Consider the following 25,580-nt stretch of genomic DNA (forward strand, 5'->3'; position numbering starts at 1 on the left):
AATTATTCGCAAGAAGTATACATAAAACACAACAAAAAAAAAGCGGTCGTGATAGCTAAAGCCGATATCGTAAGTGTAGTTGTGTGTGGGTGTGGAATTGTAGATTGTTGAGTTGTTAAAAATCATGTGAAAAAAAAGTGTTGCCGAAAACAAAAGGGGAATGGTGCAGCAGCAGAAGATGTTTGAATGCAAAAAATAATTTACATGTATTAAAAACCATAAATTCGTTTTTCTAATGAAGCAAGTTCTCCGAGATGACGTACATTTTTAGCTGCAAAGAGATCGAGGAGACCATTATATAACTTGAAGAAATTAAGAACTTCTAATACAATCAATCCAAATTGACAGTCTTTGTAGGTTTTCTCATAATGTCCACGAAGAGTTAGGCTGTCAGTTAAAATTCCACCAAGAAATCGAAGAGATCTTTCCTGATGAACTTTAGTTCCTTTGATAAAGAGCCTGATTTCGATAAATAGCATTGTTTTGCTGGAGTTAAAATATAAATTATTATCGGCGTATGCATCGAAAAAAAGATTAGCTTTTATCGACAAATTATCCACAGCCACTGATAACAATAAATCCGCAGATACAATTAGGAAATCAGCTGCATATTGAAAATATAAGTTTTGTCATCTTGAAGATCGTGTAAAATAGTTGTGCATAAATTAAAAAGCATGGAGCTTGAACAACTGCCTTGCGCAATACCACCATACCCTTCAACTCTTTCTGTACCTATTACCAACACACGCTTGAATAAAACATTTAATGTCCACAGACGTATTTGAAGAGGAATTAAAAAGTTTAATAGAATTCTACCAAGCTTAACAATCAAGGAAAGCATAACAATCATTTTACTCTCTTTTAGTCTCTCCTTAACCGTGAGGTTGATAATCTTTATGAATACAGACATTAGCGAAATTGGACGGAAGTTACTTAAATCATGTAAGTCTTTACCTGCCTTAGGAATGGGAACTTTGATACATCGCAAATCTAAGGATATAAACTTGATAGAGCAGCAGTTATTAATTGCATGCAAGAGGATACTTAAGCTTCCTCCAGATAGTGCTCTGACCCTGTCATACTTAACTCCATCACAACCTGCAGCAGTAATCCTTTTGCTGGAACTTAAGACATACATTAGCTCAATAAAAAGGGTATATTGTTGAGATTACTAAAAGGAATGGAAGGTATTGTAATCAGATTAACACTTGTCGTATAGCTCATAAGCATATCCGTGTCTTTATTACGTGGTCATTCCAAACAGCACAACCGTTTAATTTTTGACTAAAATGTTGATAACCGTTTACGTAATTCCAGAACAACCCGAGTTGCCATTACCACATAACTTCTTAATCGTGATTGCTCTATGTGTCCTTTTCGCCTTTCTAACTGCAGACGTCCATCCGTTCAGTGCTTTCATATATTCAATGAAGTTTGCTGGGTTGGCATACTTGCAACTTGGTATTTGCGAAAAAGTGTTGACAGGGAAGCGTTCTACCGAGTTTTAGGTAAGAAGGACTCTATATCAGAAAAGTTGCTTCTAGCAGACTTGATCATAGACTGAAAAGCACTTTGAATTGATGATAAATCGGAAGGAACACACTTTAGACAGTCCATAAGGATGTTGCGTGAAATGTAATTTTCTGCTTTTTTAACAGAATTATTGTGACTGTGAAATAAACTGGGAGCGTGCTGACTTTTCCTAGTGGAGACGTTAGGCGTGATCAAATAGTTGAATTCGAGAAAGTTAGATCCAAGACACTGCTCGCCGTGCGATCACTCTGGTTATATTGAAAAGCAGCATTACCGTTATTTAAAACATTAAAACTGCTGACATTGGTGACATTTACAAGGATCTTGTCTTTGTTGGTCGAGAGCTGAACGCCATGTAATCAGTGCCTAATATTGAAATGTCCAGCTAGAATCACATTTTGCTCACCATCAAGAAGGTCACATAATCTCTGAATCTCATCACGAAAAGTTTGTACATCAAGACTGAGTGGAAAGTAGCATGATGCTATGAAAAGATCCGGTTTAAAATTCATGGTTTTGATGATAATAATGCTAACAGTAGAATTGTAGGGAATAAGTCTGGAATTGACACCTTTCTTAGCTAATGTACTTACATCATCACAGCCGTCTTCACGGCATTTGGTGGCTGAAGTATAATTGGAACTTTTAACTTAAAATAATTGTCATATTTTAGAAAAACTTCTCTTAAGATTTAACTTAAAATTTTACTTAAGAAGCAGAAAAGCAATATTATTTGAGTTCAACTAAAAATCCAAAAATGATCATTTACGCCGAACACTTTGAATATTATATTGAGATCATGTTTTATATGAAAACGCAACTCGAACGGATTTACTCGTAGTACTATGCGCTTGATCGTCGCGAGTATTAGCACAATGAGACGTTTTTCTTCAAATTCTTTAACAAGATTCAGAGGGATCATTAGACGGATACATTCTTTAATCGCAGTGATTAATCTATCAAGTTACGAGAATCGCAAATTGGTGTTCGCAATTATTGGCCGCTGAGATCTTATTACAGACGGCTCGGGTGGTGACCTGGGCGAAGGTTTGGAAACAACAGGTTTCCTTTCAACGACCGCATTAAATTTTTTCTTTGTTATAGTTCACCAATGGAGGGAAATTCTCATCGTAGGAGTTGTCATCCAGACATTCAAAGTATTTTGAGGAACAATTCTCTTTCACTTCTTTAAAGGAAAGATTTTTAATAGTCATAATTTTGTTGATATTTAGTTCCCGCTCCCTTAGAGCTTTGTGCTCACCTGAGCCTCAGAACAAGCTCCTCACCGTTTCACAATTTTCATACTTGGGAGACTCCTCGCCACGCACCTGTGCTCCTTGGCTATCCAGAATTTTGACAAATGCACATGTCTAGCGCTCTTAAAGCATTTTTTTAAGATGGGTACGAAGTATTCCACGGGTAGATTCCAAACCTTGAATTTGATCGCTTTGCGTAGGGCTTTTCCTTTAAAACCTATTTTAATACTCGTTATGGCAATAAGATCGTTCTTGTTAAGATTTCTTCTTCGAAACCTAATAACAGACTTCAAGGGAATATCAGACACAGCTTTTTCAGTGATTTCTTTTACACTATATTCAATGGGAACGTCACGAATGACTCCGAAATCTTTCACGCTTTTCTATTTTTTTTTATTAAAACCATTGTTTTCAACAAAGTTGTTAGCACTAACAGCAGAGCTCAAAAGCAATTTAGCTCTGCCACTGCTAACCACTTGTAGTTCTTGTAAGCCATTAATATTGAAACTTTTCAAGTAGTCATAAAATAAAAGATCCGAGTTGATGTTCATACGCTTGCCTTCGACGTTTTCACAAGTTTCAACAAAAACTAAGAAATTGCATTGTGACATATGGTCGTACAAATTGATGTCGTCATTTGGAATGGCTTTGGCACCCAAATCAAAAGCCTTATTAACTACCTGTTTTCTGAGCATTGTTAAATCATTAGCTTTGGCTCCTTCTTTGGGAGATAAATCAACTTCATTTCCACCCATCCTCGATCTCTTATAATGCTCAGTGGCATTCATATAAAAATCTTGAAAATCATATTTATCTGTAGTAATTATATCAGACCCTGTCTCCGTAAAGAAAGGCAGACTGATGTTGTTTTTGCTGCTCAGCGGGGAACACTTACCATAAATTTGGACGAAACAAGAAAAATTTAATATGTGTACTTTTTTCAAAAATTTTCAAAAATTTCTTTTCTTTTTCAAATTTTTTTTTTTCCTTCTTAAATTCTCGTTTTTTCCCCCTCTTTTTCCACAAACGCCGATATGACACAAAAAAATTGTTCAGCTGCCGTTTGCCCAATGTCGTGCTGTTTCTACTTCTCTCACTTCTCTGACTTGAACCTACAGAAACTGTCTTTTACAGAAGTGAAGCTAAGTTAGTGATGCTAAGCCTGTATAAGTAAGTAAGTATAGCGTTTCACAGTTACTTTCTTCATCCTTGAATCATTTCTTCTTGAAATAAAAAGAAACACGCAGCAGAGGCCTCATAAAGCGCAGTTATTCTTGATTTCATTAAACATGTCGATTGATTTAGCCAATTCCATTTAGTGAACTCGTTAATGCCGTGCTTAATACTAAATTCTGACATAAGTTGGAAAGTTAATCGAATTTGTTTAGCCATTCGCCTCAAAATAAAACAAAAATTCGTAACTTAGATATTTGCCTTGATAGTTTGGAGGAGTGAATATATGTACGAATGTTGATACCATATTGCTAATACAAAAAAAAAATTAATACAAGAAAGAAAATTGCACTCATTGTACATAGGTCAAGAAAGAAGACTAAGAAAAGAAAAAATTTACTATCTGAGAAACGTGAGCAGACACATTCCCCAATGCCATCGATGTCAACATTTTGGACACACAAAGGCTTGTAGCACAAACCAAAATAAAATGCATTAAATGTAGTCTAAGCCATCTAATAAAATTGCGCAATAAAAATATAGATACCCCACAAAAATACGTTAATTGTTTACGGTTTCGTCTGACCATTTAGAAAGAATGCTCTATATAGTAACAACTATTTAAAGGGGTATATCAAAACGCTATACGACGCAGTTTAACACAATTATTCCTATGGTCGTGCCTAATAACCAGCACTTAATAACACATAATACAAATGAAATCAAGAACAGCAATAATCTTACCAACCATATGTGCCTTTTTCAAAAACAATCATAAAAAGCAGATTTAAAGGCAAAATAAAAAGGCAAAGACAAGATCCTTAGCAAATAAGTCTGCGAGGCGCTACATCAATAAACTTTCCAATTAAATATATAGAGGACAAATTTTCTGTCGTCAAAATTTTATTGAAATTCTTTACCATCTGCGTTTCATTGAAGAAGTTGTTCAAGTTTTAAAATCAAAAGTATTATACCTACCAATCATCAGCATCAAAGAACTTGGAGTGTCTGTCTGATTCAGTGGGATGAACAAGACGGCAACTCTGTTCAAGCGCTGTGGTCATATTTTTCTCTTTGTGTAAAAATTTTTGCAATTTATTCTTTTATTTAATTTCTTTATTGCGTTATACGTTTTTAAAAGTTTTCAAACTTATTAAAATTTGTTGAACTTTTTGTGTGTTTATTGCTAAAACTTATCATCGCGGATACCGTACGTGTTTCCTGTAAATACAAAAAAAAAAAAAAAAAGTTAAAAACATTTGACATTATCTTCAGTAGTTTCCCAAACCTTTTCAAGTGCGTAGTTATTTCACAAATAATAAAAAATAGACAACCATAACGCATAATGGCCCCGGGGCCGCCAGATAAAAACTCGAATAGATTTCATCTATTAGCTGACACAACTCCCAAAGGAAAAAAAATTAAAAATTCCGACTTTCCGGTGTTGCCAATTAGTGACATCACTCCTATCGACAAAAAATATATTGTTATTTATTCAACCGATGCTAGAGTAACAATTTCAAAAAAAAAGCCCTAGGTAGCATTGCAACGTACATAGACTCTATCTCGATTCTACGCGATGGGAATTTACTGGTCCTCGCTGGGAACCGGCGCGCAACCGAAAAGCTCATAAAATCGAAATCTTTAGCTAATTTATGTGTTATTTCCGCTAAACTGCATGAAAAACTTAACTCAGTTAGAGGCGTAGGTTATGCCCCGTGTTTAAAGCATGCTCCGGAAGATGAAATTGTTCGCGAAATGGGCAATCAAGGAGTGACTAAAGTGTATAAATTAACCAAACTGAATGATGACCGAAAAACTCACTTTCTTACAGGAAGGATTATTTTAACATTTGATCGCTATCGATTACCGCAAACAGTTGATGTGGCATGGTATAAATGTAAAGTAGAACTATACATCCCAAATCCTATGAGGTGTAAAAATTGCCAACGCCTGGGTCATTCGGCAAAAAGATGCACTAGTGCTGCATCTTGTGCTAACTGTGGTCTTCCTCCATATGTTGAAAGCTGTACCCGTAGTTTCTGCATAAATTGCAATGATCAACACTCAGCGTTAGACAAACAATGCCCACGTTTTATACAAATGCGTGAAATAGTAAAAATCAAAACAGAAAATTACTGTAGCATGAGCGAATCGCGACGCACATACCGGGAAAGAAATCCATCTGTAGCCCAAGGAATTGGCAAAAGTAATACCTACGCTGCTGTTGCCTCGCAAAAGAAGCCTAGTAAGCCTTTAACTCCAACTCCCTCCAAAGAAAAACCTGTTCCACTATTAACCAAAAATTATATTGCGAAATCAGTTCCATCAGCCACCAAAGATAAAATTAAAAAAACCAAACCAACACCAAATATTGAAAAAATTGAAACAACAACATATATGCTAAAATCTAATATGCTAAACTCTCCAGAATCTCCAGCTCACAACTCGTTGCGCTTCAAATGTACCAAACTACCTAAGTACAGATTATTCTACTGGTAAGAATAAATCTCTCCCGAAAAATTCCTATAGCGACCTTCTCGACGGAGACGCTGACATGGCAACCTAATCCTCCTTCCACTCTGCTTCCATGTCATTACAATTAAATAAAGTTTTTAAAATTCTACAATGGAACATTAAGGGACTTATTAATAATTTTGATGAACTCCGTACACTCATAAGTGATTTTAATCCAACATTTTTTTTCGCTTCAAGAAACTCATTGTAGAAGCTCTTTTAATCCTACTCTACCCAAATCATATACTGGATACTTCACGAATGCTGATCAAAATTCATATTCCAAACAAGGAGTTGGTGTTTTTATAAAATCAAATAGACCTCGCAAACGCATAAATTTAAGCTCAAACATACAAGCCGTAGCGATACAAATAATATTAAACATGAAATTTACAGTGCTTTCGCTCTATCTCCCACCTTCGCAATCGTTTTCTCAGCAAGAATTCTACAATTGATTCTCCATATTGGTCTATTTTTAATGATCTGCATAATAGCGATCACTTTCCAATCATAATCGATCTTAAACTTTCAACGTGCACTGTTACTCCAGTAAAACAGGCCAAATTCCTCCTAGATAAAGCGGATTGGATCAACTACTCCAAACAGGTGGAGTCATTTTTGAATTCAAACCCATTTAACGGGAACTGCAACCATGATGCTGCTATTATGTCTAAAGCGATTCGCACGGCTGCTCATGTTTCTATTCCTCAACCCAGCACCTCTTTTAAACGAGCTAGGGTTCCTTGGTGGAACAACACGCTTTCGTTTTTGAGGAAAAATAAAATGGATCTATGGCACTGCTTTAAGAGATGTCCTGATCAGGATCATTTGTTATTATGCAAAAAGGCCAATGCTCTATTCAGAAAGGAACTACGAAAATCAAAGGCACTTAGTTTCGAACTTTTTTCAAGAGGAATTCACAGAAATACATCAATGAAAGTTGTCTGGAACAAAATCAACAGACTTAATGGGACTTCAAATCTGAACGAAATTTCTGCCATCTGCACTCCCAATGGAACTTTAACTGACGCAGGTGAGATTTCTAATTACTTTGGAAAAATGTGGTGCGAATACTCCTCTGACAGCAACTTCTCCAGTGCTTTCATTGAAAATAAAAGGACTCCAATATCTCCTCCAAATAATATCGATAGATGTGCCATGTTCCTGGAAAATTGCGTATCTACCTCAGAACTTGGAAGTTGTCTCTCCAATTTGAAGGGGAAGACACCTGGTCTAGACCGCATCTCACACCAAATGATCAGCGCTATGTCTAAGTCTAGTAAAAAGAAATTACTGGATCTACATAATACGGTATTTTTGACTGGCCATATACGCTACATGTGGAAACTGGCAATAGTTGTTCCAATTCCAAAGTTAAAAAAATGTCTCCATCGCATCAGATTATCGCCCAATTTCTCTTTTATCTTGCCTCTCTAAGGTTTTAGTGAAGATTATGGCATCTAGATTATCTTGGTTTCTTGAGTCCAAGAACCTGATAACAAAGCAACAAGTTGGTTTCAAGCGGGGTAGAGGATGCATCGACGCTCTGTTACATATTGATTATTTCACAAGCAAAGCAATTTCCGAACGAAATCACGTAACAATTCTCTCAAGTGATTTGGACAAAGCATTTGACAGAGTTGGTCTTCATGTTATCTTAAGACTCTTGAAATCATGGAATGTTGGACCCAAATTCTTCAACTACATCAAATCATTGATGTCGCATCGGCGTTTCAGTTAGAATCAACAATCATCTTTCTGATTCTTTTCCGCTAATGAATGGCATTCCGCAAGGATCTCCTCTCTCTGTCATGCTTTTCCAGATCGCCTTCAACAGAATTAGCAAAATTCTTTGCCGTGTACCAAGAGTGGAACATTGTCTCTACGCGGACGATGTATACATTTTTACAAAAGAAAAAGACAACACGAAAGCAATCAACATCCTCGAATCTACTGCACGAGAGATCTCCACATGGGCAAACTCGTCAGGGGCTAAAATTTCTATACAAAAATCTTAAAAAATGCACATTTGTCGAAAAGAAATGTGCGATGCAGGAAACATACTGATGCATATTAACGACTTACTAGTACTAAATGTGCAGACACTCCATGTTCTCGGGCTCAGGTTTTCCAACAAGCATTGTTGGAAAGCACGCTGTCTTCGATTAAAAATTTCTATTTTAACAAGGGTGAATTTCATATAGTACGTTGCTTGGAGAAGCCATGCGCATATTAACACTATTGCTTATCTTACCAAAATGCTTGTGTTAAGCAAGATTGACTATGCTTTGATAAATTATGGTAATAGCTGCAAATCTAATATCAACATCCTTTAGCTGGTCCATCACCAAGCCGTCAGAGCAAGTTGTTATGCATTTCGGACGACGCCCATAAATAATATTATAATTGAAACTGGTCTCCCAACTTTAGAAAATAGACTGTATGAGTTAAAAGCTAAAATATTCCCCAAGCTTCTTAATTCAAACAAATCCATTCTCGGTGATAACGTAAGAAAGATTATTATTGCGAAGAAAATTCCAAAGTCACCATCTGCAATTGACCATTGTTGGTGCGTCGCAAAGGAATTGAACATTCCCTTAAAAATTTCCCCGCTCTTTTGGTGTTAAACCTCCCTGGATTTTGAAAGACTGCTCTTTTGACATCTCACTGTCTATGCACAAGAAAGAAGATACTCCAAATTACGTCTTCAGGAATCTAATAGCTGAAAAAATCCGAGTATTGGAGGGTACTGGTTGGAATCTTTTTTACATAGACGGCTCAAAGTCTTCTGGTCTGCCTCCTGCTTGTGCGGTGGTAGACGCTACAGGACGGGTTCTTCTCAACCACATATTTCACGAAAGTACTTCAACTTTCACAACCGAAGCCAGAGTTATCCTCCATGCTGTGAACTTTGCCCATAAAAACAAATTCAAAACCGTCATTGTTATCGACAGTTTGTCTGTATTACTAGCTATTCGGAAACCTTCGACTTCGAGATGGAGCACCATCAACAAACTAAGAAATATAATAACAACACCCGATGGAAAAATTAAAATGTTATGGGTACCAAGTCACATTGAGTGGCAAAGGATGCTGCTTCTGCTCCTTTAATTATGGATGATGTCATGGAAAAGTTGAATCTTCAAAGATACATTGGAAGAAAAGTTAAAGAGAAAATTGCAGAAGGAAATTTACAATAGCATCATCAACACTGCTCTTCCATTAACCACCAATTAACTCCACCTTTATATCCAACAAATGTTGAGAAAACCAAGATCTATTTTCGAGAATTCGCCTTGGTCATACAATTGCAACTCACCAATGGATCCTGAAGAAGTCTTCTTCCCCAATCTGCTGTTGTGGACAAACTCTTACTATGAAGCATATTCTCTGCGACTGCATTTGGAACGATCAACCCTTTGAACATTCTACAATCAGCTTCAGAACAGAATATCAATTCTATACATTACTTTATTAATACTACTAAGCTCATTATCTAATGTACATTTTATTATTCTTTTTTATAATTAGAGCCGATAGCCTAGTGCTTAATGTATTTTTTTAGTCTAAGAATTTATTTCATTAGACTAAAATTAAAATAATAATAATAATAATAATAATCAGTGGGATCAAAACATCACATCTCTCTAGAAAATCATCTTTACAAGCATCCTGTATCAAAAGCGACTTTGCCCACCCCACCTTCCAGTAAAATATGATGATTATAGTGAATTTTTCGGCCAATTGGGTGCAAAATTTTGACGTCATATATCAACAGTAGCGTTCTACGCAACCATATCCTAAAGGAGCGAATTTCTACTATAATATTTTTTCTGTGTTGTCTGGCGATTTGGCTGAATAAATAGAATATCAACATCTCAGGTAAATGCGGCTGAAAAACCTATGCAAATAACCTTTGTTCACTAGTTTTGAGTGGCAATTAAATCGCGAATAATAATTGAGTAAACCATCACGGTTAATATATTGATGAGGCACACAACAAGGAAAATGAAAACACCGTGTAAAAGCTAAATGCCAACGATTCAATTTGAGAAGTAGTAGATTCGTCAATTCCTCAAGAAATCCATTCTAGAGAATGGATGCATTTTATGTGAAATTATCGTCGCACTCAGTTGGACCTATATCATGCTGTTACGAGGAACACGTAGTAACTCAAGTACAGGAAATAATTATTCTAAGACTTTTCGTTTAATTGTTAATAGCCTTTCGTCTGCAAACAAACTTTTCAAAGATGAAAAGCATTTCCCTTTTTTTTTTTTAATAGTGAATATGCAACACTGCTAGATTTTTTTTTTTCTTATTTATTAAAACATAAAAAATCAGCTGTTTGCTTGCACATATGTCATCATCCTTCCATCGAAATTTCTTGAGTAATCAGGAACTAAACTATGAATAGCTTAGGTAAATTAAATAGTTTGATTAACAAATCGATGCATTTTGCAGGATGCAGTGTAAGTTGAGTGCTTTTTTTGGAAAAAAACGATTATTACGGTTATTTGTAGCTTCAGCAAATTCGTACCAAGTATGCGGATTGGAGAATGATACGTGATGTTAAACGTCGCAAATGTGTAAAAGAACATGCCGTAGAACGATTAAGAGTTAACGCTTTGCGCAAGAACGACATATTGCCTGCAGAGTTAAGAGAAGTTGCCGATGTCGAAATAGCCGCGTTTCCTCGGGACTCATGCTTGGTACGTGTGCGTGAACGCTGTGCGTTAACCTCACGTTCCAGAGGTGTAGTGCATAAATATCGTTTAAGTCGTATTGTTTGGCGTCATTTGGCAGACTATAACAAACTTTCGGGCGTGCAAAGGGCAATGTGGTAGATAAGCAGTCAAATTTATTTTAATTAAAACTAAATATATATATAAAATGATTACTATGAAAGAATCGAAATTTCATTTAGTCAATAGAGGGCAAGTATGGTTTTAATTCTAAAAGATTGATGCAATTATGAGTACTGGCCAGAGCGCGCTTATAACTTTCTTTACACAGTTCAGGATAACGCTCGGACATTTCTAAAACGGTTTCTGCAAAAGTAAGCAATTTGTTTTGTAATTATTTTAAATAATTTTAAATTAAGGTACATGTACGTTTGATAGCTGCTTGTAAGCGCACTTCAGGACCATCATAATGCAAAAACAACAAGTCCATGCAACGTTTGAGGAATGTATCCCATATATCTTGTTCGTAGTTTTTACTAGGTTCATCGCCAAACTTCGGTTTCAGTTTCGGTATGATCGATGCGGCCAAAATTCGAATCCCTGAAGATGGATCATTTATGCGCTGCAAACAAGCTACAAGGCATTTCGTTACAAATTCAAAAAAGCATAAAAGCAAATATACCATAAGCAATCGGCTTCAAATCGTCTACTTGCAAGTCACCAAAATTGTTGAGGCATTTAATTGCATAATGGCGTGTAACCACAGCACGATCCTCCATTAAGGTAGGCATATACTTAGCAAAATGTGGCAACACAAAACCTGCTTCCTGTGGAGCTCCTTGAGACAAAGCACATAAAGTAGCTGTAGCGAAGGAGCGCATTGCTTCAGCATTAGCTCCAGCATGCCATTGTATATGAGGCTCAATAATTCTGGTTGCAAATTCCTTCAGTAAGACGCTACTTTTTTCCACTTGTCCTTTAATCGTTTTTTGCCAGTCTAACATAGCTATGGATATAGCGCTGAATATCTTGATTTTCGAGTCGTCAGCGCATTGTTCAAACACTATACCGACTTTTTCTTGCAATTGCGTCAAATAAGATTCCCGAAACTTTACTAACTTTATTAGACCATATAACAGAAGAATAGGTTCACTAAGCGCATCCAATGGGGCATCAATATTTTCTACGCAATCTAAAGCACTTTTAAAAAATTTCTCGTGCACATCATCCATTGATGTATTCCGACGACTTGCAATTCTTTTCAATATTATCGAACCATTGTCCTGCAACTCAGAACCGTTGGTTTGCTCAGACTCTAGAGCTAACGCCATTACTTTTATAGTTGCAATATAACAATTTTTGTGCATTTCCTCAAATTCTGATATATTTTGCTTTTCATCAATGTCACACTGAGTTTTCGCAAGAATTGTTTCTACCATTTTCAGAATATAGGATTGGAATCCGGGTTTAAGGGTTTGTGAAAAATCCGATTGTATCAAAATTTTCGATAAACGTAAATTATCATCAAATTTTACACCTAATGCAGGCGTGTACATGTAGTAGAAACAAATTAAATATCCTTCTTTGGCATTGCGTTCCAATCCATCAAAACCATGCTCACACCAATCTTCGTATTTCAATAAACGGCCCAGAAGGTCCGAGACTTTGAATGCCTCCTCTACTACAACAGATTCAGTATCTCGGCAAGCTCTAGCTAAATCAGCATAAATTTCAAAAAACTTGGCCGTCATCGTAGCTTCTGCATGCAATACAAACTGGTACAGCAGCTTAAGTGAATGTAAGCGAACATTTTCCTTCCAATCTGAAGATTCACGTGTAATTAATTTTAACAGACGTAACGAACGCTGAACCAGACCTCGGCATCCTATCGTTGGACGCATAACATCGATTGGATAATTTGGTGATGGTAAATCGCCAATTTCTTGTTTACTTAATTCGGCTTCATTTTCTTCGTAGTACTGTTTGCCACATTTTATCCACAATGGTACTATATACTCGCGTACTTCCGGAGAATCATCTTTTAAACTACAGTAAGTGCAAAAGTCATATAAATATATATATATATATATATATATATATATATATGCAAATTTTGTTTACTTACCAACATAGAACTAACGGAATAATACGTTCAAAATACGAATACCGATCACGCAATTCCAACAACAAACGAACACCCATTTCGCCACATTCACGCCTTACGAGAGGCATCGGGTCCATTAATAGAGGAGAAACTTGCATTATCAAACATGAAAGCGCATTACCAGAAGCGTCAATGTGCAAGGCTACATAACCTAGAGCATTGACAGCAGTTATGCGAGCGGTAGAATGCTTATGATTAAGCATTCCATATAAAGCTTTAGCCAAAATATTGGAAAATGCTTGAAATTTACAGGAATTTGCATTTGAAGCTAACAGAGCAACGCATGCGCAGGCTTCTCTTTGTACAGAGGGGTAGAGATCGCGTAAAGCTTTATTTAAAATTCGCACAATATCGCTATAACATTCTTCCAAAGAATGTTTATTGCCAGTATTAATGAAGTAACTTTCAAGCTTCAATAATTGTTGCACAAATAATAGGCGTATTTCTTCACTCTCCTCAAGGGTTTCCTGTTGGCCAATACGATCGGTTAAAGTGGCCACGACGTTTAACAAATGAAAATCATTCGGTGGCATACGTTCCATAAACACATTTACGGTTCGTATTGATTGTTCGCGGACACTTTCAAATCGATCACTGTAACATTTCAACAAATTCAGATAACAACCATCAAACACTTGCTGAATATCCTGCGATGACGTACTCTTTGTTGCCACAATTTCCTGCTGCAATTTTTCCAAAGCAGCCAACTTTGCTTGACGATCGGTTGTTTGTAATTTTTCGCATAATTCATCGGCATTAAAGAACATGCTTTCAAAGTGTGATTGATTCTGTTAAGTTTCGTCAACTAATTTGTTTGCTTTCAAAATTATTTTTCAGGCATTTGAAAAATAACACAATGCTTAGTAACATTATTCAATTAATGCTATGGATACTATGATATATTGTGTGCAGGGTAGGTTGCACAAATAGTATATAGTGAAGCACAGGCTTTTACACGCAACAAATTGAACTATTTTATTTCGTTTTACGTTTGCTATCTGTGGTCTGTAATTTATCAAAGATACGGACACTTTTGCCTTTGTTTATTTCGTGCTAAGCTAAATAATGACAAATTAAATTTATACGTATATTGATTGATTTAACAACACTGACCATCAGCTGGTCTCTGTTTAATATTTTTTAAGGTCGACGAAATTATCAACTTTTTTACTATAGTGTTTTTGTTACATTTTACTATGGATTAAGTTAAATGAATGAAAATCGTTTTGATAATAAAGTTGTTAACTCATAAAAGTGTTTTTCAAACTTGTCAGATTGCTGGCGCTTACGTATTTTATATAAAATATCGAAATTTTATTCAATATATTTAACGGGAATTCACTCAACACAAAAAAAGAGCAATTTTCAAATTGTTAATAAAGTAGCCATTGATATTTAATCCGAACGTGCGTATTTCAGCGATTTATTTTTTTTGTTCACACAATTGCGTCCTTTATATATAAATAAACAAATACTTGCTTTTCGAATAAACGAGACATGGAAAAGCCCGAAAGTAGACATGTTAACCGCAACCGAAAACCGCCTATCGAAACAACAAATCTTATTGATTTTTCCTTTTGCGATCATAAATCAATATTTGAAATTTTGATATATCATGATGATCATTATTGTAACATCATAGACGATAAAGCTGACTTTTGGAAATTTGTTAATAAATATGAGAATATGTTAAAAAATATTTGTCAGCCTATATTGAAAAATCCTTTAGAGGATGCTGAATATGTTGAAATAGCACCGTATCACAAACTAAAATGCATACTCATCAAGTTGCAAGAAGAACCAAAACAAAAAACTCCTATAGCCAATGCATCGCTAACGCCCCTAAGGATAAAACAATTTCAAGAGATTGTTTTAATTTATTTGGATTTTAAACAAAAGGAAAAATTTAGTAAAATAAAAAAATTAAGAAAAACTCAAGTATCATTGCCTATCTGGAAATTTAAAGAATCCTTCCAGAATGCTTTGGAAAAAACACGGGTTTTAATTTTAGCCGGTGATACGGGTTGCGGTAAATCGACTCAAGTTCCTCAATATCTATATGAATTCGGTTATCGCAGCATCGGTAAGTAGTATAACTTGTTTCTTTATTTGCTTATGATTTTATATAAACGTTAAAGCTTGCACGCAACCCCGTCGTTTGGCTTGTGTTAGCTTGTCGAAACGCGTGGCCCATGAAATGCTAGATGATTACGGCTCTAAAGTAGGATTCCAAATACGTTTTGAGAAAAATAAAAATGCATATACAAATATTCTATTTATAACTGAGGGTCTTTTATTGCGCCAGGTATAGATAAAATTCGCTTTTAACAAATCATTCAAACGTGTTTCATTTACAGTTGGCGATAGAAGCTAATCTGGATCAATACGATGTTCTGATACTCGATGAAATTCACGAACGTAATTTATTCGGTGATTTCTTGCTAGGCGTAACAAAGTGTTTATTGCGAGCTAAGCCTAAACTCAAACTTGTACTTATGTCGGCCACCATTAACGTTGATTTATTCCACAATTATTTCAAAGATGGCGGGGCTCAATTATTGAAAGTGCCTGGTCGTCTGCATCCAATAAAAACTGTGTATATGCCGCCAGCAGCATTAAATTTGCAGGGAACATCGTCTCGGTCACAGCAATCATTAGGACGTTTAGATCCCGCCCCTTTTGTACAAGTATTAAATTTGATAGATCAGAAATATTCTTCCAATGAACGGGGAGATGTTTTAATATTTGTAAGCGGTGTTAATGAGATAACTACAGCCTGTGATGCGATCAAAGAATATGCCGAACAGCAACCACATTGGATTCTACTACCATTGCATAGTAGTTTATCTTTGGTGGAACAGGATAAGGTCTATCATATCAAAAACATTTGCACTTCGATTTTTAAAGCGTCAAATATTCTTTTCTTTTTCTGGCTAGGTATTCGATTATGCACCTGAGGGCATGCGTAAATGCATTATTTCAACCAACATTGCTGAGACTTCGTTAACTGTTGATGGTATACGATTCGTAATTGATTCCGGCAAAGTTAAAGAAATGAGTTATGATTCGTCTTGCAAAGGGCAACGTCTTAAAGAATTCTGGGTTTCGAAATCATCAGCTGAACAAAGGAAAGGTCGTGCTGGTCGCACGGGGCCAGGGGTAAATATATTTTCTTATTGATTAAAATTAATATATTAAAAAGCGTACTTTCTAATTTTATCTTAAGACCTGCTTCCGTTTATATTCGGAGAAACAATACAATGCCTTTGAAGCTTATCCCACGCCAGAGATATGTCGTGTACCCCTTGACACTATACTTTTACAAATGATTGCTATGGGCTTACCAAATGTAAGACAATTTCCATTTATTGAGTCACCAGATGAAAATTATATTGAGCAGACTATACTGAATTTAAAACAACATGTATGTTTACGTTTAAGCCTGTTACCTACAAAATATTTTGTAACCAATTTTCCATCGGCAGAATGCTTTAAGTCCAGATGAAAAAATTACTTCCTTAGGAAAATCTTTATCAAATCTTCCAGTGGATATTTCCATTGGTAAGATGCTTCTATTGGGTTGTGTATTTCCGGATATAGAAAAAATTTTAACATTAGCTGCTGTTATGAGTGTTCAAAATCCATTTACAACTCGCGCCTACACGGATCCAAAATGTGAAGTAAGTTTCTCGCTAGTTAAACTTGAAAATTTTTTTAATTGATACCTTTTCTTTCATCGGAAGCAAGCACGTTCTGAGTTTGAAACCGATCAAGGCGACGTATTTGTGCTTCTGAAAGCCTATCATGAATGGTTAGGATTAAAATGGAATAGTGAAAATACCCGTAAATGGTGTTACAAATTAGGTATCGAAGAACAAAGGTATTTAAAAATCAGATGAATAAAAATACTTTTTACTTATACCTAATTCGCTTTCAGGTTTTACGAAATAACTAAACTTCGTAATCAATTTCAAAATATTTTAGAAAGTTGTAATATGACGGCGACGAAAACTACGGATGTTTTGCTCTCCAGTTCCGACCGAGCACGTCGTCATGGCGAAGTACGTATGTTAAAAGCTATAAAACGTAAACAAAAGTACCAGGAGCCACGGAAACGTAAAATACTTAAACAACGCAGTGGATATGGCACAAATGAAGAAGACTTGGAAAACGAAGACGATGATATACGTGATGTTGATTTTCGTTTATATAACAATTCAGCTAAATTAGAGGTAAATATGTTTTTTCTTGTTGCACTTAGTTATTGACACTGAATTCAAGAGAAAATATTGTGCCTGAACAAGCTAGTCATTTATTTTTCTCGTGTAAGAGTTCGAAATTTAATTTAAATAGTGAGACCACTACACTGTCTAGTAGTAGGTAAAAAGCGCGATAATCTACTCAGTCTACACGCGTTCCTATCCAGTCCGTTAGAATTTGCTTCGGCCAGATTACGGCCAAACGCTACCACTCCCTTTCTCCCGCTACGCCTTTCTCGTCTATTACTGTGTTTATTACACCTTAAGTGACGGATTATATTAAAAAAAAAAAAAATAGAATTTTACCTTGCCAGTCATTTTAATGCCTAAAAGTTTTTACGTAGATGCCGAAATACGTATCAACTGAATAGGCCTGAAGGAATTAGATCAGGTCAGTTAGGTGCCATCTATCCTATCTACTTTGCATTCAAGGCAAACTTTACACGAATAGTACGAACTTCATATCTTTGCCATTATTTAAGAGCACAAATGTAGATTTTGGTGGTAGGGGTTTGCTTCAGATATGCTTTCTTATTTCTCAAGTTCTTTGGTCTTAATCTGACAGTTGACAAATAGGCAATGAATGTCTTTCAAAATATGCCTGTTACCCAATTAATAAAATCAACCAAAGATATTATAGAAAGATTAGATAAGAAGATATTGAGTTGCGTTCCAAATAGAAGCAACAACTGAAAATTTTCTCAACTTTGTAATAATTTAAACATTCGCACAATAAGGTTAATCAAGTTTTTTACTTAAATCTTTTGAATTTTTTTGTATTTCATAGATCCTTTTAAAATCATCCAAGGCAGACAAATTACATGATGTGTTATTATTGAAGTTAATCATAGTAAGCGGATTCTATCCGCAAATAGCCATAGCAGATGATTTCAACTATTGCAAAGGGGGCGCCCAACAATTTTTTCATACATATCTTAAACCATTTTTATCTATACATCCTAATAGCTATCTGGCTAAATATTTTGATATACTTAAATTAAATGATGCCGATATATTGGAAAAACCTTCGTATTATACGCCTAAACAGATATTAAGTCAAGCGCATCAAGTGATCTGTTACCAGTTAAGTGCAATGTTTGCCATTTAAAAACAAAAGAAATAAGAAAAAAAAATGTTAAACATTGAATTCATATTTTATGGACATTACAGGAACCTCCTGGAGACCGCTAAACCTTATTTAATGAATTGCACACGAATGCCAGCCGCCCAAACCTTACTATTGTTTTCTTATAGTATCGATACCAATTCTTCCATTACACGTGTGGTTTGCGATTCGTGGTTGTGCTTAGAATTTCCCACACCCGAAACTGGTTGTGAGTTATTGCGTAGAGCCATTAAATTAAGACGTTTGTGGAACCAATTATTAATGCAAAAATTGGCAGGTGAAAGCACAAATTTCGTTGTATCTACTCGCATAGTGAAAACGAATACTTATATTTCTCTCTGCTAAAGATCTTGATCTTCAAATTGAAAAACAAAATACTGATAAAACAGCTAATCAGTGCAATGGAACGGAAGAAAGGGACTTATGGCATGATTTAGTGGATTTTTTGAGTATTCCTGCGGCGTATTCTATTAAACGGTTACTACCGGCCGATCAGAAAACGTTATATACTCATCGTCCATTGGGGATTAAAGATAAGTTTAAAAGAAATCCATTTGCTAAAGATTACGAAATAATACCCAATGACGAGCGAGGAGGTTTAAATATCAGTGAGAATGTAGTATACGGTTGGTAAGTTCTTGAATAGCAACATTTTTATTCTGGACATCCTATATGTGAATATAACAATGTAGTCTTGAAGAACAACAGTGGTGCATGAATATGGACTTAGAACTACGTCAACACAGTTGGTCTTGCAAGTATTGCAACTTGTCTATGGAATATGACATCATTGAGAAGTTATTACACAAAACAAGTAAGTAAACTTGCCTTAGATTACAAAGTGTACAAGTTAATAGTGTCCTTGTTGAATATAAACTTCATAGTCAGATACATATTGGTCTTACTTGTCATATAATTTGTGAAACTGAACTAACTGCTACGTAGATTCAATTGAATCTGTTCAAAAGCAATTCTTGCTGTTTGCCCTTAGAAATTTGGGTTGGGATCCGTTTGCCTCTCTTCCTACCTATGAAAATAGGTTGCTTCTGCTGTCCTTAACGTCTCTTGAGAAACGTAGGTTTGTTCTTGGCGTTTCCTTTGTAATCAAAGTAATAAATGGTGCTATTGACTCGCCTTCATTACTGGGTGAAATAAGCTTTAATATCCCTAACCGCTTCTCTAGGCACTTGGTTAAGCTTAGTCAGTGTAAATATAATTATGAACTGTTTAATTCGCTCAGAGTCGTTTGCAAGAACCTAAATGAAGTCTACCACTTAATCTCGTTATCGGGCTCTTTAAAGTCCATTCAGGCAACATTGCTTAATACGCGCGATTTACCTATGTCGTACTTAATCTAGCTTTTATCCTGAAAAAGTCGTTGTGATTCGAAAATGAATTATTGTTAATTATTATCGGTTGCCAGGCTTATGCATGTTTGTGATGGCTTAGGGGTTCATTTGCAATTTGGTCCTGTACCGGTTGTAAGTGTAGCTCTATGCTGATTGTGTACATGCTTTTTTTTTTTTTTTTTTTTTTATTTGTTTTATTATACTTATACTAAGTTGTATTATTAATTAATATAAGTTTTGCATTCAGAGCCAATTGAACTCAACTGTTACTTGTTTAGTTGAGTTTCATGTACAAGTAGAATTAAAATAAATAAATAAATAATAAAATAAAAACTGATATTATAATTATATCGCTTGGTGTTTTTTTTTTTTTTTTTTTTTTTTTTTTTGTTCCCGTTTTATTGGCTTTTATTGGCACTTCCTAAGTTATTCAAAAATAATATAATGAAATTTCAAATAAACCGTGGGCCATAATAAGCGTATTTTGAGTGCATTGAATAACTTGGCAAATATAAGCAGCAATTAGAATTTAAAAAATTAAACACAATGCTTTCATACCCATAGAAGATTTTCAAGGCTTTCAATCAATTGTAAAATACAGGCATAGAAGATTGGGGGTAATATACGAATTTTTTCAAAACATGTCACGTTTTTCGACCTTGCGTCTTTAGTTTTTGTCCGTTTGCATGGGCATTGTATCCGCAGCTTCAAGTTTCTAGTGAGTATTATGGCATCTTTTCAATGTATTAAAATTGCCAATTTTGTTGGAAATTATCGAACTATTTTTCAAGACACTTAAGAGGGAAATGCAATTTATTTCATTTTTGTACTCTACAAAACGCAGGCAACACCGGACGGACTTGAAATAGATTCACTTTTTATTACAGCGACCTATTTAATATCAGTTTTTAAACCGACTTAAGCTTGAAAGCTTAAGAACGTCTGCCCGACTTGTATTCTTTTGTTGAACCTACCGCCCACAATTTTTAAGGCATTTTTCTGAAATTTGATACACTGACGTGTTTTGGCGCGAGAACCAATGCTATTGAAAATGGCTTGCATCGCACCACTTTTTCGATCTCTTCCAATATAGTTACTTACTTTCAAAAGTCATTGTAAAGAGTTGTAAAGTATTTAATTTTTTATTATTAAATTTAATTTTTGCTTGTTTTAAAATAATTTTTCTGAAAATATCGCATATTTTTAGAAAGTTTATCTTTATTAGATTTTGCGCACAACACTGATCTGGATACCATACGTTACGAAATGAAAGAATTGCTTTTCCTGTGGAAACTTGTAGGACACTTGTATTTATAAAAAATTCGAAATAAGACTTTTATATAACTTCACTTTCATAGGTAAAATCCATCGTCTTAATAAATTCTCCTATTCTTTTAAAATAATTGCAGTAAAATAATTCTATTTTTAGAAAACATAAGGTATCGCCTCCTAATAGGAAGAAAGAATGGCTTAATACCATCTATCTAAAGATTATTATTACTATAATTCAATTAATTCTAGCTACAAATTTCCAGTTACCGTTGAAGATATTAGATAGGACTAAAATAGTAAACTAGGATTTAAACATGAGAACAAATAACAAAAGTACATAAAGGGACATAGATTTACATTTTAAAGATTTAGCAAAGAACAAACAGCAGATCAAGCTGCGCTCACCATATAGTGACCATGTGATTTGTCTATTATAACCTAATCCTCGCTAGAACACCATTTGAATTCTAAATTAGGACGCTTAATACTGTGCTCGAAGTAAATAGGACGAATAGTATACAAGATCATTACTACATCATACTCAATTACAAATGGATTTCAAATAGATTGAAGCTAAAGGCAATATTATCCGAATAATGCAAAAATTTCGTGCAAACTTTTTTCGTACGCTATTGAAAATGTTTCGGATCGGTCCACGTTTTCGACCAAAAAAATTTCAATTTTCAAAATTTTTTGAAAAGTACTTCAGCATTCTAAGTTGATATGAACAATTTGGTTCAGCTGCGGTAATTTTTTGACCCTCCTCTCATATAACCGTTTTGAGGTCTATTTGTTTTGATAGCACCACATATAAGGATTCTTAGGAAATTTGACTCTTTACATGTCAAAAAGGATTAATTGTTAATGTTTTATGATGAAAATTTGTTAATGTGGCATAAAAATTAAGTGGACGAAATTTGAAGTGCACGTGTCTATATTTCTTGTACCCAACTCTATGTAAGATTACTTATAAATATTAATACCTTTTGAAAAAGATTTAATTTTTAATATTACAGGATGAAAATTGGCCTATAATAGCTATTAGGCAAAGAAATTAACGGTAGAGAATGAGGATTACATGGGCCTATTTTTTAGATCCTAACATATTTATATAGGAGTCGTCGTGAAGATCAATCCTTTACAAGGAGAAAAGTTCAACTTCTAGTTTGTTATGATGGAAACTCAAAAACAATATAAGCCTCACAAAGTAAATTAAATTTGCTAAACTTTGGCTCATGCCATACGATTTTTTGGGAATCGTTCAAAATTGCTGACTTCCATGAAAAGTATGTCTGCATGAAAATAATGTGTAATTTTTGGTGTGCTATTGCGTAATGGTTTATCTTGCTCGTCTATAATGCCCTTACTTGTTTTTTTATTAATTTTTCCTTCCGTTCGTCTTTATATTAAATGATGGTTCAAATTGTTTTATTTTAGATTCGTAGCGTTAAGTGTTATTGACACCCGTTGCAGTCTATTCTCTTGGCTAGCATCGGTTTTAGGCGTTGTGACTTTTTATCATCAATAGCAATTAACAGACATATATTAATTAACAAGTGCAACTAATTTAAATAACTTTTAATATCAAAGCAATTAGGTATCCCAAATGGAACGAAAATAGGTATCACAAATAGAACGAATGTATGCTGAATCTTCAATATTTGATTTAATATGAATTATGCTATGTCTCGGGAACTCAATCTTACCTTCGGTGCTTACAAAATAGTTTATATTGCATGAAAGTTTTTGGAAAAGTATTGTTCACGTAAAAATAATAGTATTCGTGTTGAAAAGGATCCACTCAAGTCATCTGCGGTTTGAAGTTAGTATATAAAAAAATTATATTGTTCTTATCTTTAGACGTAGAATATTACAGTGTTAAAGTGAGTGAAACCTTTTTCAATGTCTTGCAGACTCAAGACAAATAATAGAAAAACAAAATTTTATGGTTTGGTTGTCAGGTAACAGTTCAAATATATTTGTTTCACCGAATTTCTATTTGTGAACCTCTGTTGAAATGTATCAGATCATCTTTCGAAGGAGGCCAAAAAGAACGATTCCAACAGTGCTTAAACAAAAAAATGTTGGATTGAGAAAAAACCTGTGACAAAACATTGTGGCGTCTTGCAGAATCGAAAATGTATCGTTCAACTCTTGCTCGCTATAGCAACTGGGCGAAGCAAAAGACTGAAAAATTCAGATCAAATAAATATTTAATCATTTTTGAAAAATTAAGAGACTTGACTAACAGATTTTTTTATGGATTCATTAAATGGGCTTAAACGTAAACACTTATTTTTAGTTGAATACTTTTTACGATATTAAGTTAGTTCTAAAGGAACGCCAAACATAGTCTTTGGATTAGTAGCACAATTTGGTGCGATTGATAATCAAACAAATAGTGCATGCGTGCCTCATATGCGGTGGTCCATTACATTACTTTCCAATAGTAGTAAATTCATTTCCAAAGTCTAAAGGTTTTTAACACTATGATTAAAATCAGATCGTATGATCTAACATTAAAATAAATTAAAAAACGTAATTAACTCTTCTGTTTTTTTCTTTTCTTTTTTTCTAGACTGTAAGAAGCGTTTAAAAGTTGAAAAGGAGGAACATTCTACAAAAATGCAGGACAATTTCATGAATTTGATGACGCAAAATAAAAACAAAATATCATTTAAATGTTCGACATGTGACAAACAGTTCATCTTAAGTCAAATTGAGATCTTAAAACATAAAAAAAGTCATCATATATAATATAATGGGAAATGATTCGAAATACGCAATTCATATATTCAATAATTTTTTTAAACTTGTAAATTAGTTTAAAATATGTTCAATAAAAATTTGTTCCTGACTATAATACAGGCATGGAATTTACAGCATAATAAGTCAATAATCATTATTGTAAAATACAAATTATAATAAATAAAAGTATAAATGTACGTTATATCCGACATTTTTAAACAAAAAACTTTTCGGATAATTGCTTCGAAAATGCTAAGCCGCAGTTCAGTCACTTTATTTTAGTGTTTTATGCGTAGTCAAATTTGGCGCCAATCTTCGGAATACGAGGCGGTTTCCTACGTGTAGTGCAAATAGGCTGTCAAAGAAGAAAAAAATTTAGAGCAATTTTTCACAAAAAAAAAAAATATATATATATATATATATATGTATATATATACAGTACTTTTGGGCTGTCGCTTTGATTTGGCAAACTGGCATGATTATCATTTGTTTCATTTAACGACAATTGAGTTAACTTAAAAGAAAAGAAAATTTTAATATTATATACTCCGAAGCACACCCTTGAAGAAAATCTCCGAACTCGTTTAACGTAAAAAAAATTTTTTTGTGAAAGGCCAAATTTAAAATTTATTTAGTTTTATTTTATTTATGGACCGTAGATCTATATCAGTCCTAGCAAATATTAGGAACGAATATCAAATCGACTGTTTCTAATGTTTTTAAATTTTTGGTATTCTGTTCATCTTGTAATGTCCAATTTCAACCTTCAGCCATGAATTCAATTGTAAACTTAATTTCCGACAATGCTTCAAAAATATATTGCAATGTGACAATTCTAGCATCGAATGTTTTTTGTGGTAAAAAACATGCGATCTTTTTTCATAAAGCAATAATTTGTGTTTTAGCAAAAGAAGTCAGTCGGATCTATATGATAAAGTAAGTTTATTGATTCGTCGAACAAATGTCCTTTAATAGAATAAATCTCTTTCATAAGAAAGAACTTTTACAGAAAAATAAGATAAGCGCGACTAGGAATTTATTTAACAAGACTGAATTTACTCGGCACAATAAAACAAGCCGTTATGCGTTTAGTGCAAAAAACATTAATCAAAACGTTTAGACGGATATGATCAAATCGAATAAAAATATCACACTGATAAAAAAATGTATAAGATTAATGATACAAATTAGTAGGCTCGAAAATCTTACCTCTGTTGCTATTCTTTCGCTTCCATTTTTATCGGTGCTGCTTCGTTTCGAAGTATTACCGTTGCTGACAACTGCTGTCGCTTGCTGTTGACAAAATTCCTTGCTACGAACAACTTGTAAAGGTATGAAAGCGCCCTTTTGATTTAAACTATTTGAGTTGAATATTTTATCATTGCAAAACTGTTGATTGTCGAGTGTAGTCGGCATTTTAGATGGTTGTGCCGGCTGATGAAGATAATGATTGTATTGTTGGCCAGGAGACTATACGAAAGAAAAAAAGAAAAAAAAA

General features: G+C 34.4%; 4 protein-coding genes and 1 long non-coding RNA gene across 6 annotated transcripts in view; 3 read left to right on the forward strand and 2 right to left on the reverse strand.

Annotated features, from left to right (window-relative positions):
- The first annotated feature begins 10,833 nt into the window (after window positions 1-10,833).
- LOC119637730 (28S ribosomal protein S14, mitochondrial) lies at window positions 10,834-11,387 on the forward strand. Its single transcript, XM_038033949.1, has 2 exons — window positions 10,834-10,951; window positions 11,003-11,387. Exons 1-2 carry the CDS (start codon window positions 10,889-10,891, stop codon window positions 11,324-11,326), a joined length of 387 nt encoding a protein of 128 aa, XP_037889877.1. The 5' UTR covers window positions 10,834-10,888; the 3' UTR covers window positions 11,327-11,387.
- On the reverse strand, window positions 11,334-14,392 carry LOC119637726 (dynein assembly factor 5, axonemal). 2 transcript variants are annotated; one of them, XM_038033940.1, is made up of 4 exons: window positions 13,290-14,392; window positions 11,847-13,210; window positions 11,594-11,797; window positions 11,334-11,530 (listed from the first exon to the last, which is right to left on the reverse strand). In XM_038033940.1, the coding sequence occupies exons 1-4, from the start codon at window positions 14,093-14,095 to the stop codon at window positions 11,403-11,405; spliced, it is 2,502 nt and encodes an 833-aa protein (XP_037889868.1). In that variant the 5' UTR covers window positions 14,096-14,392; the 3' UTR covers window positions 11,334-11,402. The 2 variants fall into 2 exon arrangements, with proteins under 2 accessions (XP_037889868.1, XP_037889869.1); XM_038033941.1 differs by having other exon boundaries at window positions 11,445-11,530; window positions 11,588-11,797; window positions 13,290-14,391.
- Window positions 14,393-14,588: 196 nt separating this feature from the next.
- LOC119637725 (probable ATP-dependent RNA helicase DHX34) lies at window positions 14,589-24,187 on the forward strand. The gene is made up of 13 exons (XM_038033939.1): window positions 14,589-15,411; window positions 15,467-15,633; window positions 15,686-16,195; window positions 16,266-16,487; window positions 16,555-16,752; window positions 16,814-17,008; window positions 17,072-17,208; window positions 17,266-17,560; window positions 18,375-18,670; window positions 18,758-18,990; window positions 19,061-19,343; window positions 19,406-19,527; window positions 23,913-24,187. Exons 1-13 carry the CDS (start codon window positions 14,826-14,828, stop codon window positions 24,089-24,091), a joined length of 3,423 nt encoding a protein of 1,140 aa, XP_037889867.1. The 5' UTR covers window positions 14,589-14,825; the 3' UTR covers window positions 24,092-24,187.
- Window positions 24,188-24,349: 162 nt separating this feature from the next.
- LOC119637732 lies at window positions 24,350-25,374 on the reverse strand. The gene is made up of 3 exons (XR_005247328.1): window positions 25,292-25,374; window positions 24,525-24,596; window positions 24,350-24,437 (listed from the first exon to the last, which is right to left on the reverse strand). It is a non-coding gene; the product is annotated as an uncharacterized LOC119637732 (long non-coding RNA).
- LOC119637728 (E3 ubiquitin-protein ligase RNF185-like) overlaps window positions 25,353-25,580 on the forward strand; it is a 4,501-nt gene continuing 4,273 nt past the window's right edge. The window contains exon 1 of the mRNA XM_038033945.1: window positions 25,353-25,413. The gene's annotated coding sequence lies outside the window, so the exon portion shown is untranslated. The remainder of the gene's footprint in view (window positions 25,414-25,580) is intronic.

The sequence above is a fragment of the Glossina fuscipes genome, unplaced genomic scaffold (assembly GCF_014805625.2).
Source record: "Glossina fuscipes isolate IAEA_lab_2018 unplaced genomic scaffold, Yale_Gfus_2 60, whole genome shotgun sequence".
Taxonomy (NCBI): domain Eukaryota; kingdom Metazoa; phylum Arthropoda; class Insecta; order Diptera; family Glossinidae; genus Glossina; species Glossina fuscipes.